This window comes from Haemorhous mexicanus, chromosome 1 (genome assembly GCF_027477595.1).
Source record: "Haemorhous mexicanus isolate bHaeMex1 chromosome 1, bHaeMex1.pri, whole genome shotgun sequence".
NCBI classification, from domain to species: Eukaryota; Metazoa; Chordata; class Aves; order Passeriformes; family Fringillidae; genus Haemorhous; species Haemorhous mexicanus.
The window spans coordinates 54,232,425-54,250,449 of NC_082341.1; the positions used below are offsets into that span (position 1 = coordinate 54,232,425).

At 37.3% G+C, this 18,025-nt stretch overlaps 1 protein-coding gene across 2 annotated transcripts in view; it reads left to right on the forward strand.

Annotated features, from left to right (window-relative positions):
* POU6F2 (POU class 6 homeobox 2) overlaps positions 1–18,025 on the forward strand; it is a 315,090-nt gene that overhangs the window by 281,966 nt on the left and 15,099 nt on the right. For both annotated transcript variants that reach the window (XM_059849666.1, XM_059849675.1), the window contains exon 7: positions 9,446–9,652. In XM_059849666.1, the coding sequence (XP_059705649.1) occupies positions 9,446–9,652 (207 nt within the window). The remainder of the gene's footprint in view (positions 1–9,445; positions 9,653–18,025) is intronic.

Here is an 18,025-nt window from a genome sequence, read left to right on the forward strand (position 1 = left end):
ATTTCAATCCAGTTTCTCATGGAGTACCTGAGAAAACATCTATTGGTATTCTAAACAGACAAGTCAAGGACAGAATAAAATATCATTAAGTTTTCAAAGTAAGTTTCCCAAAAATTACTTTTGTTTCCTCAGAAAATTTCATCAATGAAAAATAAAAATAAATCTGTCTTTGAGGTAGCCACATTTGGCACACATTTGCAAAACCATAATACTTTTAGTGAAATAACTTTTCAGGAATGGTATCGCAAGATAAACCAGTGACAGTGGTGACCACCTGGTGAAGTCAGTGCCATCTTCTTAATTGTCTATGCAAAACAAGTTTAAAGGAACAATCAAGGGAAAGAAATAAAAGTAAAATACCAGAAATAGTCCTGCTCATCCAGACACAGGCATTGCCAGTAGTGTGCCACATCCTTTTTAAAAAAAGAGTAAGATTACAATTTGAAAAATTAAACCCACACTATTTCAGTGAGAACTGCTTGGCAGTGGAAGATGTTATCATGTTCATATCTGTTCAAGGTTATATCTCAATAGCAGCTCTTATTTAAAAACCACAGGATCATAGAGCAGTTACTAAACCCTGCCTCATTCTGACTCCTCACCTCTCCATAGCATCTCTGTAGTGGGCCGGTACAGAGCAATACAGCACCAAGTAGCAAAGGTATTTCCAAACAAGCTGATAATGTCACCATAGCATGGAAGCAAGCTAATCACATTGGCACACGTTGTGCTGGGCCTAGGTAGGCATGCTGAGAAATGGAAATTTGTTTCCTGAGCTGCCCTTGAATGGCTCAGTATGGCACGTAATACAAAGTGTCGGGATGCCTACATTTTCTTGTGCTGTGTGACCAGTATGTTAGACTCTGATGTGGTTGGAAGCAAGTCCACTCTTTATGCTCTGAAAGAGAAGCAGTAGGAAATAATGTTATTGCTCAAAAGAGGAAATCCTTGTTCTAAAGGAATCTAAATCCAGTTTGTAGTGTAAAGATACAAATTGATGTTTGGTTTAGCAGCTGCAGCCCAAATACAAAGCTTGAAAATGTTGAGAAATTTTATTTCAGAGCAGGGATTTCTTGCCTCTGAGATGTTTGATACTTAGTTGATATTGAAGTCTTCAGAGAAGCCAAACAACAGTGATACTTTTGTAGGCGACTATGAAAATCGTAGCTTGCATGAAAAGAAAGTAGGGATGAATGAATATTTCCGAAAATATTTTCATTGTAATTAATTCTAGAAATTCACACTTCTGGCCCTGTTGGTATGTATTTAATTCCTGAGAAAATTAATACTGTTACTTTTGGTTATCAAAAAGATTTACCAAAAAAACCCCAAAACCCCATATACAGAAATGTGTTTTCTTGTACACACCCTAAAAGGATCTGCACAGCAATCAGAAAAGCTGTTTGTAGCTTGGGAGACAAGAAGTAAAATGCTAAAAAATAGTTAGTTGTAAATTCTTTTAGTGATCATCAAATATTATTAGAAAATCTGGCTGTTTTTTCCATAACAATTAAGAAAGTATTGGCTGTCCTGTCATAACATATTGTGGATCTGTTGTCATAACAAACAAAAATATTGCTAAAATATTTTATACTAGGCATCCATCAAATAATTTTAAATAATAAATCTTTTCATAAGAATCTCACTAGCTGATTCTCAGAAATACTTAGGACCTGCAAATCTAATTAACATCAACAGCTGCTTTGCTCAACTCAGAGAACTATGACCTCTAAGGGTCGTGATGCCTGATTTGATTCTTGTTTTTAAAAGGAAGTTAAATCTGATAAGCTGTTTGCTTAAAAGGAACAATTCAGCAGACACTCAACATAATTTTTAGTCCTTAATTTGAAAATTACATATATTTAGATTTTTCTAATGGGAAAATGTTGTGTTATTCAGAATGTTTGATAAAAAAGACATTCTTTTCTATGGCAGTACACATGCTCCTACTAGGAGAATGTAATAGTATTTGCTTAAGAAAAATTTCACCACACAATTCCTACAGTGATGACACATTTCTGTGTAGTTTGATGTTAATGTACAAACATTATTTTCCAAGAAAAACCACTGAGAAAATCATGCAGAATGTTGGACTCAACGTTCCATTATGATGCTTACAAGCAATAACCTATCCAATGTAGGATATAAGAACAATACTTAACTTGGATATTACAATTCCTTACATAAAATGGTGACACAGGAGTACAGTTTCATAGGTGCCTGTTTCCAGTATCACTGTTTGATGCCTTTTCTCAAAGTACCATTTTGTTGTGCTTTTTCACTTGTCATTAGAAAATAGAATGCAGAAAAAAAAATTTGCAAACTTTGCATGAATTAGTAGCACTTCTAATTTGAAAGACACCAGCAGCCTTAGTTTCATCCTGTACGAGGTTCAAGAATCATATTGTCATTAGTCCAAAGAATGAGATGGAATAGCATTACTTTCAAAAGAAGTCTGCAAATTGTATTTCTTGTATTTATGATTCCAGTTTTTCAGTGTGTAGACTGGGAGTAGATTGCATGTATATGGTATAGTGCAAATAAATAGCCGGGGTTATTGATATTGGTAGAAAACAAGTGATATGTATTTTTTAAAATATCTGTGTCTATGTGTTTACAATTTATATAGATACTGTATATATATACACTTATACATGTATATGATTAAGAATGGGACATCTGCACAGAGGCTAAAGAATCCTGTGCAGATTCACATCAGTATATCTTTTCCTCTGTAATTTTCTCCTTAGATTGTCTCCTTAAATAACTCATGCTAATAAAGTGACCATGCAACATATCTCTGAACAGATGCAGCTTCTGAATAAAGTTTGCAAAACTGTACAAAATCATAGAATCATAGAATGATCTGGCTTGGAGGAGACCTTAAAGATCATCTAGTTCCAACCCCCTGCCATTGGCAGAGACCACTCTCTAGACCAGGTTCCTCAAAGCCCCATCCAACCTGGCCTTGAACACTTCCTGGGATGGGGCATCCACAGCTTCCCTGGCTGACCTGTTCTCACCACCCTCATAGTAAAAAATTTCTTCCTAACATCTCATCTAAACCTCCCCTCCCTAGTTCAAAGCCATTACCTCTTGTCCTATCATGGATCCCTTGTCCTACATGCTGTTGTAAAACAGTCCCTATCCAGTGTTTAAGCCCCCTTTATGTACTGGGACACTGCTGTAAGTTCTTCCCAGAGCATTCTCTTTTCCAGACTGAACAGCCCCAACTCTTTCAGCCTGCCTCCATAGGAGAGATGCTCTAGCCTTCTGATCATCTTTTTGACCTCCTCTGGACCTGCAAGGTCCCTGTCTTTCTTGTGCTGAAGACTACAGAGCTGGAGGCAGCACTCCATTTGGGCTTGATGAGGGCAGAGTAGAAGGAGACATACACTTCCCCTGAAATCTTCTGATACAACTCAGGATGCACTTGGCCTTCAGGGCTGCAAGAACAGGTTGCCAAGTCTCATTCACCAACACCCTCATGTCTACGTGCATATGGTGGTTTCTCTTATTTTGCTGAACAATTTTTCTGTTGCTTCTTTCACTCTTCCCCATTTTTCTCTTTTCTTTTTATGTTGTTCTTCTGTTGTTCAAAACTGAATAATTAACTTTCAATATTTAAAGAGTTGTAACATTGATCAAATTGAAGAGATGTTTATTTTGATGATACTACTAAAAATACTTCATATTTCATTTTTATAGTTGAAGACATTTTTTAGATGAAATGTCACTATTTGCTTTATGTAAGCCCTGGCTGACAGTAGAAACAAGCTAGTGTAGTTGGCCTTCGATTTTACTTGCACTTCAGAGCAGAAACAAAGGCAGCTGTTGAACCACCCAGTTGGCTACAGTTTGTAGTATTCCTTTGGTCATGCTGGGAAAGCAATGAAGCAGGATACCATCCCTGTTTCTGATGAGAGGAAAAGGAGAAGAAGTTAATAAAAAAACAGTTGCATGCTTCATTTTAGAGTATCATGGTAACTTCACCTAATGTCATGACACAATGGGTTTATTAGGAGCCACATGGAAAGACTCACTACTGGGAAATCATCTTATTAGTCTGTCACAGAGTAATGCAGATTCTGGTTTTGTATCTCCAGTGCTACAATTAGACATTAATTCCCAGAAGTTATGAGCAATCACTCAGCTTCTGTCCACGGTTTCCACCTGTGTGTTACAACAAAGTAAACCACAAAGGCAATTAAATATGAAGGAAGGATAAGAATGGACTTTTTAAATGTTATTCTTTCTTAAGAATTGCTTGTTCAAAGGATCAGATTTTTAAGAGATCATATGTTTCTGTTATATTTTTAGGAAGAAACTTTTACTGAACAAGTCTGAAATCTCTTTAAATGTACAATGCTGACTAAACTTGAGTTAATAAGTGTTAGGACATTACCCTGCCATGGGGGGTAATATTCAAAGAAATTATTGATATACTGAGGATTTGGGATTTTTCCCCTCCATGGTCAGTTCCATTACTTGGGATTTTACCTTCACTTTAATTGTGTGCTATTCTTTCATTGCAGTTTGCAGGACTATGTAAGAAGAGACCATTGGGCCCACACATTGTATGAAGGTGCAGGTTGACAAATTAATTTCATGTGCAACCCAAGCCCTACAATTTTATTGCAAAAGTCATCTTTACAATGGTAGGTTCACGTTGTCAGATCTGAGAGATCCAGTGTCAGATATCTTGAAATCCTAGGGTGCTAAAATCACACTAATAGATTAATCAGTAGAAAATATTCAGATGCTATTAAAAATCACCCCCAATTTCTTTTAAAATTAGAAACAAACAACTGACTTTTAAAATTTAGCTAATATTGGGAAGCAGAAAAATAATAAATTAATTTCTGCAAAAACTGTTGTCTAAGCAGCTTGATACAATTGATGTATCTATTAATCCATGAACAAAAAAGAAACATACTGAATACTTGAAGTGATAATCTGACTCCACCAAGGATTCTGACAGCACTCTCACTTGAAGAGGGCCAGAATTGCAGTCTGTGAGTAGTAGAGGAGGACAAAAAACATGTCTCTATAAAAAAAGTTGCAGTCTGAATTTACATTAAATATCTCAGTACAGTTTCCACCTGCACTGCATTTTGTACCTATATGGAGAACCTGTACCTCATAAAGATACAACCTGCTGTAATTTATTTTAATCAACAGTGCTATGCAGATTACTGTGCCGAACTCCCTTAGAGAAGTATTGACAAGGGGGTCCCTTGAGTTAACCCTTGGGCTTTCAAAACTGTCTGATTGCTGTTTTGCATATGACACCTCTTTCACAGCTCCTTTGTGAACAGTGCTTGCTTTCAGCTATATGATGTATAAAAGGAATTGTAAAAGACACACAAAAAACTCTCAAAACATTTAAAATTATACTTTTGTAGCATGAGAACTTTTAGGGATGTGGGGTTTTTTTTCCTCAAGAACGTCTTTGACAAGCAGGATTGTTTAAGAATTTTGAGTCCAGGCATTGACAAAGTAAGAAGCCTATTCTGCTTTGTCTCAGAGAAGACATAGCATTGTAGAATGTGTTCTCACTGTGGAAGTGTTGGATGGGGCTTTAAGCAAAGTGGTCTAGTGAAATACATCACTGCCCATGGCTGGGGAATTGAACTAGATGGTCTTTAAGAGGCTCTTTCCAACTCAAACCATTCAGTGTGACTCTGTAAGTATCTTTTGGGATCAGTCCCTGTCACATGTTATTCCTGAACCATCTTTGAATATAATCTGAAGTAGCAGCATTTCCTAGAAAGGAGCAATGCCTCCCGACTAAGGAAATCACTGGCAATTAAATAGTCTGTACTGTGGCATGCCAGTGCCTCAAGCCTGTGGCATGGCCTTGTTTTATTTCTTGACAAAATTCAAATGTATCAAAACCATAAATTGTCTTCAACTTGTACAATAATTTAAGAGGACAGATTAGCAGGGCCCAGGGTGAAATTTCATACCAAAATTAGAGGGAGGAGGGATGTGGTTCAGCATCACATCAGTCACACAAGGTTCAAGGAAGGAATCCAGTTATAGTACTCCTTATGTGTGAATCAGTGAGCAATTAGGATATTTAGGAGAGAGTACTTGGACAAGGGGAAACTTGAAAGGGGAAACCTGAATCCAATTTTACCCATCTCAAAGCTGCATGCAATAACAAGTAGCCCTGTTGTTTAAGTAGAGACAAGTGGATATCTTTTTCTTAACCAAACAAGAATTTACAATTAAGATTTACCCTTGGGCCCTATGGTAACACCCCTGAGGACATTTGCTCATTTGCCCTTCTGAAACATTTCTTCCATCTGTGTTTTTCCTGCTCCATTTCTGTCTGTGTGCATGTACAGCAGGCCATGTACAGTATGGTGTGTGACACACATTAATACATATAGATAGCCTTCTGCTTCTGACTTTACAACTGTCCACTTCAGTATTGTCATTCTATGAAATGTCCAACTGTAGTCCAAGAAATGCATTTAAAATGTGAATGCAAACATTTCTATTACTGATAACACCAACACAGCATTTTTTGCTTTGCTGGGTTTAGGACCTTGATAGTTAAAGTTGCATTGGAGTAATGACAGTCCAAGGTTGCATCCTTTACAGACATGGCAAAGGAAGGGGAGGCCTTTGGTATGTCTCTGCTGATAAAATTAATAAGGATTATTTCTTCTGTTTGGTGAGATTATATTAAAAGTGAAAGAATATATTTGTTACCCCTAACATATAAATATGTTAGGTCACAAAAACTGGGAGATATTTATGTGTTGCACTGCACTGCAGTTGTATTTCCTTCATGCTGAAAGTCTGATTTTAGAAAACAATTTGAAATCTGATGATGTAAATAAATGCCTCTCTCCTCAGTGAATAGCCATCTTCCCACATGAACAGGAAAGCAGTTTCCATTCAGCTAGGGACATAAATAAAAAAAAAAAATAATAAAATAAAATAAAATAAAATAAAATAAAATGAAATGAAATAAAATAAAATAAAATAAAATAAAATAAAATAAAATAAAATAAAATAAAATAAAATAAAATAAAATAAAATAAAATAAAATAAAATAAAATAAAATAAAATAAAATAAAATAAATCATTGGGATCTGAAAAGAGAAACTCTCAGGAAATTTCAGCTTAGAAGGCTAACTCTGAATATGCTTCACCGTGCTTCACTTTCATGCTCCATAAAATGGGGGTAATAATCTTTATTGATCTGTCTACCTTTTAGCAATGCATTAAGAACTTAAATTGTATCTTTACAGTCTTTTGAGCAGTCTTGATATATGCAGCTCTTACAATACAGCTTAGTAGTTGGGCTTGCCATTTTATCAGGTTCTCCCTCAGGAGAGCTGTCCTGCTTTACTTTATGGTTCTCTGGTCTTCCTATGCTAAGGCCTTCTAACTGGGCAAGTTTGGTAAATTGATGACAACTTCAGCACCTACTGCTTGTTTCCTGAGCTGCCATAGCCAACAGTGCACTCTTCTTGTTCCAGGAATCAGTGTAGGTTGTCACCTGGTACTTCATGGTTGAGCCTACCTAGAGGCACATCTCAGGGTGTGGCTGCTGAGGGAACAGTCACTCTTTAGGATCCTGTCACTCAATGGAGTCATATTTTAGCCTAATAATGGGAGAAGATGATGACAGCCACCTGCACCTCCAGCTATGCCTGAGTTACTTGGATATCTTTGCATGGTGCTTTTTTAAGAATGGATTTTTTGGGGTTGTTGTGTGTCACATCTGGTGATTTCAGTAGGCAGAGGTCTTCACATGCCTCTGCTACTCTTCACCATGCATTTCACACCTGTATTCATTATATATCCACAGCAAGAGATTCAGTGGTGTTCTACTTTTGCACTCTCATTTAGCAACTTGGTGATCTGCCCAAAAAGCTAACTGATGTTTTCACTAAACAGTTATCTTAGATCTAATTTTACACTGTATTGGATGGGTTCCATAGATATAATATATAAATTAATTGTTGAAATCAATGGGAATGTTATATGTTTTGTTTTATATATTTGTTTGGGAAATAAACTTGCTTTTGAGTTTCATTAGGAATACTTCAGCCCATTTTCATGAGGAAACTTCTCTGTGTCTAGTGCTATGTATACGTCTCTTTCTCTTTCCCTCCATTCAGCTCTCCATACCTACTTAATGGTTTGTGAATCAACTGATTAATTTCTATAAAATTTGTCAGAAACAAAGAGATCTAAAAAGATGACTAAGCTCCCAAGTGGAATGAGAACCAGCAGATAGACTGTGGAAAACTACAATATTTCTATCTCCACTGAGGAAAAAAATGGGATCATACCAGTGGGATTCAAAATGGACAACACAGTGTGGTGAGCACTGAGGATAAAGAGGAAGAAGAAAGGTTTCTGAAAAGGGCAGACTGGAAGTCTTAGAATAGAGTAGATGTTTTCAGCGAGGCTATGATAAAGAGAGAGGAGAAGGTGAAGGAAATAGAGATGTGCTATGCTTTTTTTATTTTTCCTGTTACAACAATCTTATGACTCCAGCTTCATAGGTTGCTGTTTGAAAAAAAAAAAAAGAAGAAGTTTGGGTTTAGGCCCAAGTTTCATCATTTCAGATTCTCTAATACCTGTAAAAAGAATCTTGCAACAACATAACTTTTTCCAGCCTAGCAGCTTATTGACTGACAAGCTTTCTTACGACATCTGTTTGACATCTCATCCTAATATTAGTTTTACAGGCACATTCACATTTTAGGAAATCACTGTATTCTCAAATCTGAGATGTCACAAGTGTCTCTTTCTGCAACTACTTGCCCCAGAAATGTTAGCTAATATATTTTATCTAACATCAGCCCTCCTGTTGTGTTGTACTTCATAGCTGTCATCCAAAACCAGCTGCATTTTTATGAACATATCTTAATAAGGCATGCCATGAAAGGTACCAGTATCCCTTGTGTCTTCCTGAGATCACATGGGAGTAAAAGGTGGTCATCTAGTGTACCAGGTGTCAAATCAAGTAAAAATCAAGTAAAATTACATAAGCCCCACTAGTAACCCATTATATGGATGATGTAGAAAGCAAGACAAAAAGATTGATACTTTTATCTATCTTACTCTGTGTTAAATTTAATACTGGAAACACACCATGACCCAGGGCCCAGAGTGTGGCCCAGGATTTGTTTTATACACTCTTAAGCCACAGCAGATTTGCTGCAGGTGACAGTGGACAGTGGACAGTGGACATCACATATCACCTGTACATTTACAGGTGGTATGTGATGTGACAAATGAATTGGAAAGTCTCATCACCCCAGTGAAGGAATGACTTTCCCACTTTCAGCCTGTCTTACCAGTCTCGCTGTGCTCTTATCACCTAAGTTTGATTCAACATGCAGAATATAAGGAATTATGTGTGGCAAGTATATGTGGCATGCATGCATTGTCCCTGTGTTGTTTCTTCCAGATTATTGGAACAATCCCACTGATGCCTAATCCAGTCCCGTCCAGCCAGGCGGCAGGTGGAGCTCAGGGACTTCAGGTGCAGCCGATAACTCCACAGTTATTGACCAATGCCCAGGGTCAGATCATCGCCACTGTCATCGGCAACCAGATACTCCCAGTGATCAATACCCAGGGAATAACACTATCGCCGCTCAAACCAGGCCAGCAGGTAAATTGTCTGTAGCCTGAATGATTATCAAAACACACACACAGAAATTTTCTGCCTCTCATGGACACTCTCATGGCCTCTCTAAAAACCCCCACTTCTTCACCATTTTTAATAACAAAAATTAATTCTGTCCTGCATAGTGTATTACTGCATACTGTATATGTAGTAATTAATAATGTCCTATTATATAATTTATTTTTACATTCAAGGATTATCCATTTATTCTTTTTCTTTTCTTTTCAAGGTCAGTATAGGACCAACTGAGATGTTTTCTGCAATGAAAATGCAATAGGAATATGAGACAGAGGAGATCCATCTGGCCCATCTGGCCTATAAAGTTCAGTACCTTAGTCAGTGGTCACCTAGTAGGATGGGGCTTGAAATTATTTGGAACATGCAGGGAAAACAAGGGAAAATATAAAATCTTATTAGATTTCCTCACTGGAAAATCAGATATGATTATGTATAATCACATAGACAGAAAGTATTCTGTAGAAATTATTACTCAGTGTAAGGTTGCAGGTAGTTGACAGACTTAAGGATGGATCCAGTGACCACACTGAGGTCCAAAAACACTTCTGTAGCTCTTCTTATAGCACTCTAGAGTCAAATCCATTAGTTTTGCCTATACCTGTAGAGCAAGGAATTGTAGTCCTACCTTTTATCTCTGAAAGAGGGGAAATTGAGGATAGAAAACACATCAAATGTGTATACCAAAGAGCTGCTTACAAAAATGTCCCTCACTTAAATATTCAGCTTAGCATTCCTCCTGCTGGTAGTGCTTGTTTGCCGTTCCTGCTGACACCTCCAGGCACAGGGAGCAGCTTCTCGCTGCAAAGTATCCCAGACCACCTGAATTCCAAACTGATGATTTTATCTTTTCTTTTTTTTTTTTCAAATTTAGAAGTAGAGAACCAGTGGCTCTCTAATGTCACTTTTTTGTTTGTTCTGAAAACATTTCACATCCTATTGGTTACCTGCTTTTTCCCCATCCTATCCTCTGTAGTATGTAGCATAGGCATTTTTCAAAGCACTTATCATTTATCTAACTCTATTTTCTTTAACGGGAGAGTACTTGTGCTACTGGCAAATGCTTTTGCAATGGTTGCATATACACAGTTTCAAACAAAGCTGAATGGATCTGAGGGCAGGCTCCATGTTCTCCACCACAGGAAAGCCTGACAATGAAATATGAAACTCAGCAGTTCACATTTGGTTTCCTGGGGGTGTGTGGGATGGGTTTTTTTGAGTCAGTCCCCAGAAGGGATTAGATCTTTTCCTCTGTTACAGGGGAAGCACTCAAAAATCATAGCAATCCCGAGATCCCATTTGGAACTCATGAAATTTAGGTGTAATTAGGAGGATAAAGGACCTGTATTATTGCCTGAGACATTCTAACATGCAGGGGAGCTCACCTTCCGAATCCTGCAGCAAAGCAACTTCTTCCAGGCAATGTCTGTCAGTAGTGTCATTTGGCAGAGAGGGTACAGAGGTGTAACATTTTCTGCACAGCTCGTGGCACTGGGCTTACATAAAGGGATGAACACTGAAAGCTGAAGCTTGCTGAATGAGCAGGGGTGCAAAGTAGACAGCACTGTTTAGCCACATCAAGCTGTACTGTACTTGTTCGCCCAATCTGTGTGCTCATGTGCAGGGATCAGCTGGCAAAAATACCAGTCTGCAGAGAACAGATTATGTCCCAGAGCCAAAGATGATCCCCATTAAGCTGGCCTGCCCAGCAGTGCTGTGGAGGTAGAAAACATTATTTTGCCAATACTATTTTCACAGGGTTCAGCCTCTGTCTCTTTCTTGCATGGAGTCCTGAGGTCCCAGGGGTTGCAAGAAGGGCCACCAAACAACGCAGTCTCCTTACCTTGAATCAGCCTTTCTTGAGTTTAATCAAGACAGTATTTTTGATGAGGGATGGAAAAAAATTTAGTGTAAATAGTATATGGAAAAAATACATCCCTTTTAGGTTATCATTTTTATAGGAACCACAGAAAATTATTTCTATGTATTTGTGCTCCCTCTACTGGCTCCTCTGGTTTTACTGAAAGAGGTCAGAGAAAATTTGATCATGAATTTCAGTGGGAGCACAAAAGATGCATGAGAGCTAGATTCCTCAGAGGAATAATGCTGATGGACAGTGAAAAACAATTGAGCTAGTACTATACAAACTGTTGTATCATTTGGAAAGTGAATAGACTTACTCAAAGTTTAAGGAGATCCTGGGTTTATTTTTTTGCCTGGGTGGAGATTTAGACTCACTGTAGCGTTTGGCCAATGATAACATATTAAGTCAAAAGGTTCAAAATATCATTTTCAAAAGAACTGAGTGAGTGCTTCAAATCAGAGGGCTCAGCAGGAATTCAAAATATTTTTGAAAGTGGTGTCACACAGCATTCTGTGTCTTCTAACTTGATGAAGGAAGCTTCAACAGGGGGAAAGATTACAACACAAGTTTGGGGAAAGTTTTTAGCATGTCTTCAAGAAATAAATGCAGGAAATAAATAATGTAGTAAAAATGTTCCAGTTACAGATAGTCCTAGTTTAGCTTTCAACTTGTCACTTCCTTGGAATCTTAAGAACTGAAGGAGAAAAAGAGCAATGATACTGAGCTGCAGCTTGTTAGCTGAGTCACAATAATTGAACCTTTGTAAACTGTTCCAGTTGCTAAGTAATGCATGCTAGTACTTACTTTTTCCCTGATGACTGAAGACTTAAATGCCTCAGATATTGTTAGTCAGCTTTACTTAGGTAGACTATATGTGTTATTTATTCATACAACTTTTTCAGACTTGACAGACTAAAAACTGAATGTCTCCTAATGGAAATGAGTTCATAGAATACTTACATGCAGGACAAAGCAGTGCTTCTTTTTCTGCACTGTCAATAGGTTGCTTTTCAATGTACACAAGCAAGTTTGATGTAGTCCTGTTCTTCCTGTATTTAGGTATAAATGCATGATTTTGATTTATGTTCTTTAAACTACCCAGAGTAGGTATTGTTCCTCTTCAAATTACACCAAGTAGGTAAAACTTCAACATTTTGCTAATCTAAGGAGCACCAAGAATTCTCCTAGAAATTGCAATGGCTTTCTAAAGCAGACAGTTGTTTCCACTCCTGTTTTATTATTTATCCTTTTCATCTCTGTTCATAAACAAGGGTGGTTTTGCCTTTAATAATTTTTGCTTAGCCATTTCTACACTCTTCAAGATTTTTTGATCAGAACTGAATGCCATGTTCAGCGGGAGAATGCATCCCTGTTTTACATAACATGATATTATTTTCAGCATTATTTTCTTTCGTTATCTCAGTATAACCTAACATCCTGCTTTTTTCTATGTCTGTTTGTGGAACAGTTTTACTTAATAAGCAGATGTATCCATCATTATATATCTTTGCTTCCCTGATTATTATCATGTGTATCACTAAAATGGTTCTTTTTGATGTGAATCACTTTTCACTGATCCACTACCTGTCAAAATGCTCCCCTGGCATGCTCCAAACAGGATTTGTAAGTTTTTCATGGTATTCTGTACTAACTGAAGAAATTCATGTGTTCTTCCTGCAGATGCCACTTTACCACTATTCACCATATTTTCTTGCTGTCTGCTAAAATATTTCAAAAATTTGGTAGAAATACATTGTTTTCTACTTGTAGTCTTCTTTCTTGAAAAATAAATAATAAAATTATTCTCTAATTTTATGTTTCTTGCTTTATAAACTCTTCGTGACCCATAATAGAAGACTACCTTGTAACTTTAACTTCTGCCCTCCCTCCATGCTTCTCAAGAGGAATTTTGTCAAAATATAGGTTGCATGGCTAAGGGCACATTGTTTTTGGGAAAAGATGAATTTGTTGTAGAAATTTGTTTGCACTGTCATTCGTTGTCAGATTTGAGAAATTTGTTTCAAGGTGTTCTTTCATATCACAAACAACACAACCTTAACCACCAGCACAGCTGAACTTGAACCATGAACTGCAGTCTTACAAAATTTAGGAAAGTGTGCACCTTGCTTAACTTAGTCATAGAGGAGTTAGGTATCTGGTGTGAGCTAGTTAACTGGATTTCCTGTATAGACATATACAAGGAGACATATGCATGTCCAGTGGAAAACTCAAGATATCAAAATAGAAAAGTTTTTGATAGTTGAATCTCTAATAGGTATCTTAACATATCCATTGTTACCATTGACATGAGAGAGGACTAGGGTAGCTGTTTGAGGATTTTCAAATAATTCCACGGTGAGCAAAATTGACTGAGAAAAATCCAGCTGCCAATGATCACTGGGGTTCAAACACATTCTTGTTTATGAATTTACTAAACAACTTTCCTAATAATTGGTGTTTTCATAACTATTTTCTTTCCCACATAGAGGCAACTTCTGGACATTCTGTTGTTCTCTGGAGTACCACATAAAGCGGGTTCCCATCTCACTTTTGACTGGCTCTTTCTTTCTGCATACTAGATTCATTAAATCAGGACTGTAGTCCCAGTTGTCCTCAGTCTTGTTTATGTACAATGCCTGATAGAATTTTTCATACTTCATCATGTCTTAGAACACGATCAGCTTTGGGCTTCTGCGAATTCTAACACAGTAAAATGAGCTACTAGGCAGCATTTTCCTACATTTTCAGTTCCCCATCTTTGTTGTCATTGGCTATCATGTTCCAGATTAACTGTTGAAAAGACATAGATGCTTCTCAGATGGGTCTGTGGTGATTCTTGGACATCTGCTTTCCAAATTTCACGTTAGATGTTCCCTTTCTGCAGTCTCAACCTGCCACAAACACCCTCCCATCCTGTTATCACAACTCCATGCAATCCCTTGTTATTCTCTCCCATTTAAATCTAACCAGCTCTCAATCATTTCCTCTCTGCAATGCTCCTGTAGCTTTGATGCTGTCTTGTTTTATGAGAAATGCACTCTTTTTTCTCTGTTTCAATATAGTCACTAAACTGTGTTGTCTCAATCCGACTTTGTTTTTCTTTTGCTTCTTATATGACTTTCAGTGATGAGGGTGACAATTTTTCTTGCTTCATTCCCTTTTCCTTTGCCATCATCATTGCATAATTCTATTTCATCTGTGGATAAATTGCTAGAATTTTGAAAGTCAAGATTACTAGACTACTTACTACTACAAGGGGCTACATGAGACTTTCCATGCCACAGCATGACATTGACTTATAACTTCCATATTTTCCTGACCAGTATTCTTTGTGGCATCAGCACCTGGAGGAGAAGGATATCTCAAAAACAGTTGATTTAACTGCACCAAACCATTGGGAATAGGATGATGTCGCTACATTAGCTGTCATTCTAAGCAAATGAGGCACAGAAAGCATGCAGTACTGGAATATGAGGGTTACCTTTGATTTATGCACTTGCACATTTAAAACAGTTATTATAATACTATTGTAATATTTACATTATTAATTAATATTATTAAGTGATAAGTAATTTATAATTAGTGATTAATGTATTGTCAATAATATTGTTGTTATACTGACATTATATCCTTCCTGATAGGGGTAAAAAAATTACCTATGCACCTGATTTGCAAAATTAAATCTTCTACAGGAGTCCAGCTATATTCCCAAACTCATTTAACAAGTTGAAAGACCCTCAATTACAGTGTGCTTGGAAAGTAGTTGTGATTCAATAGAAAGGCTTTGAAAGAACTTCAGCAGACATTCATGGTGTCAAAGTCCTGCCCTCAGTTATGTCCACAGCAGTCTTCATTTTGGGCAGAGTGTGTACACAGCCAGTGTGAACCTAAGGATATTTTCTATATTAGTTTCCAAATGTAGCTATTCTGTCAGTCTAAGCAGTGTGTACAAACACCTTTAATACTATATGTACCATACTTCATTGCACTATGCTGGGAGAGAGTATTTTATTAGGTATCAAATATCTTTCATATTCAGATTCATATGTGCAGTTACTTGAATTTATTTGAGTAACCTAAATGAGGGTAAGGGGGTACAGTATTTGTGACATACTCTGGCATAGTTGACTGTGAAAGGGATTCGGCATGAAGGATGAGGACATGTGTATTACCTTCTTATTTCCAACTGCTAGAAGATTTAAGGAAACACCTTTGAAGCCCATGCCTGCACATGCAGTATGAGTAGCTTTCAAAACAGACGTCATCTGCCATCATGCTCCTGAATCATGCAGTGTCCTCAGCATGCCATTACTCTTTCTCAAAATCAAATGTGTTTTAGGAAATGTATACAGAGAGAGGACCCCATTTGCAAGAAAAATAGAATCATGAAACACTTAAACTACTACTACTACTACTGTAGGGCATTATCATGCAATTTCAAAGTGTTTGGGAATGTCTTTTTATATCAAGATACTTATTTTTCAGACCTTCCATGGACTTTAGTTTTTACAAGAGCTAAAGTCCATATTTCCCAGGATGAACTAGATGACATCAGAAAAAAAATGAAAATCTTTAACATGAAGGGGATTGCTTAAGATGCATTTCTTGCTCTTTGTACCACTCCTTTTAGTTTCATCTCTACTGCCCTTTTTGTTATACTTGTCTGTTTCACCTCTGTCTTCTCTAATTTGTTGTGTTTCCTCATCTCTCGGATTTCCTTTTCACTGAATCATAGAAAAATAGCACTGGAAAGGACCTGAAGAGGTCATGTAGTTTGTCTCCTCCCACTCAGCAGGATCAGTTGTCCCTATATAATCAGTTGTCCCTATATAATATAGTATAACATTTGACAGATGTTTGTCTAACTTGTTCTTAAAAATCTTCAGAGATAGAGGTTCCCTGGCATCCCTAGGCAACCTAGGCACCTCTCCTTAGCACTCTAAAGGTCTTCCTGATGCCTGACCCTAGCTTCCCTTAATGAAATTTAAGTTCATTATTTTCTTCTCCTTTCCATTAAGTCCATATTTCGCCCTTGCTGTTTGTCCAGACTCTCTGTAAAACCAAGTAGCAGCTCTGTTATGATACAGGGAAATATTCTGCCAACATTTTTCTAGATTTCCACCTATTTTCTTTCTCTTTCCTTATTTTATGCTAAATACCTTGTTACCCTATCACTTTTATGCAGCTTTCTGGATGCAGAGAACAACATCCCTGATCTCATAAGGCCTTTAACACAGAACTCCAGTCAACCATCCCAAGCATAGGGATACCCTCCATATGTAATTTAAGAACAAAATTCAGTCTTTCAGACCTAACTAAGTCTTTACCTCTGCATTTATCAGTCAGTACTACCTTCACTGTTGACAGCAATATGTAAGGCTTGTGTAAAAGAAATATAAGTAAGGCCCTTTGCAGATTTCAGTTTATTCTTATAAAGTATTATGATGCACTTTTCCCTTCTCATATTCACTTCGTCCCTCTAGCTGTAATGTGCATACACATATTCCTGCCAGATACGGATCACAGTTCCATACAGTCATCATTCTAGCATGTCTGCTATACCCACTTACAAAGAATGGCCCTTACAGCAACTCTTTCTCTAATTTCTGTGTCTCCTTCTGTCTTTGGATGGAAAATGCACAACAGTTGTAAACATAATTCATATCATACATATGTGTCCAAAATTGAGAAAAGTCATCTGTTGCAAGTACAAATTGATTCTGTCCTCTAGAATCTAATTCATAATCTAATCATTGTCTCTCCTTAAGGCTATTTCTGGATTGGAAATTACAGTGGATGAAAAAGGAGAGTATTTTAATGCAATTTCATGCCATAGATAAGAATCATTATTTTTTAAGCAGGACATTTACAGCTTAACATCATCTGCTGTAAAGCAGAGGGTATGCTGGAAAATTATTAGAGAGTTAAAGATGGAATCCTCCCTCAGTCTTTGGCCAGGTCTTAAGGTGATTCTTCAGCCTCTTCAACCCCATTGCTCGCTTCTCCCTCACAAGCAGTGAGTTAGAAACCAACCTCTAAATATCCCTTATATATTGCTGTTACCTTACCTAAGGTTTCTGTGAATCCAAACTTCACTAGCCATGTTCCTTTATGCCCAGCTAAATTATGATAATTTCTTGTATTTGTTTAAATATTTCTGGACTTTCAACAAGAAAGTTGCCAAGCTTCTGAGTATTCCAATTACTTTAAAAATACATGCATAGTACAAAACATGTGCAGACTCAAACACTTTCTAGACTCAACCATCATATTGTGCATGTGCTACACAGTGACTCTGGCTTTGTGCATGCCTTGCATGCAGAGCTGAAAAAATGCCTTCATAAGCCTCAGTTAACTCCCAGGCCTTCAGCCATTCTAATTATTTGACTCTAGTTGGCCCAGATTTTAATGCAGTCTAGCACCTAGCTGTGGACATGGCATCCTCCTCTCCAGAGGTCTTTCCAGGGCTCAGTAGAAAA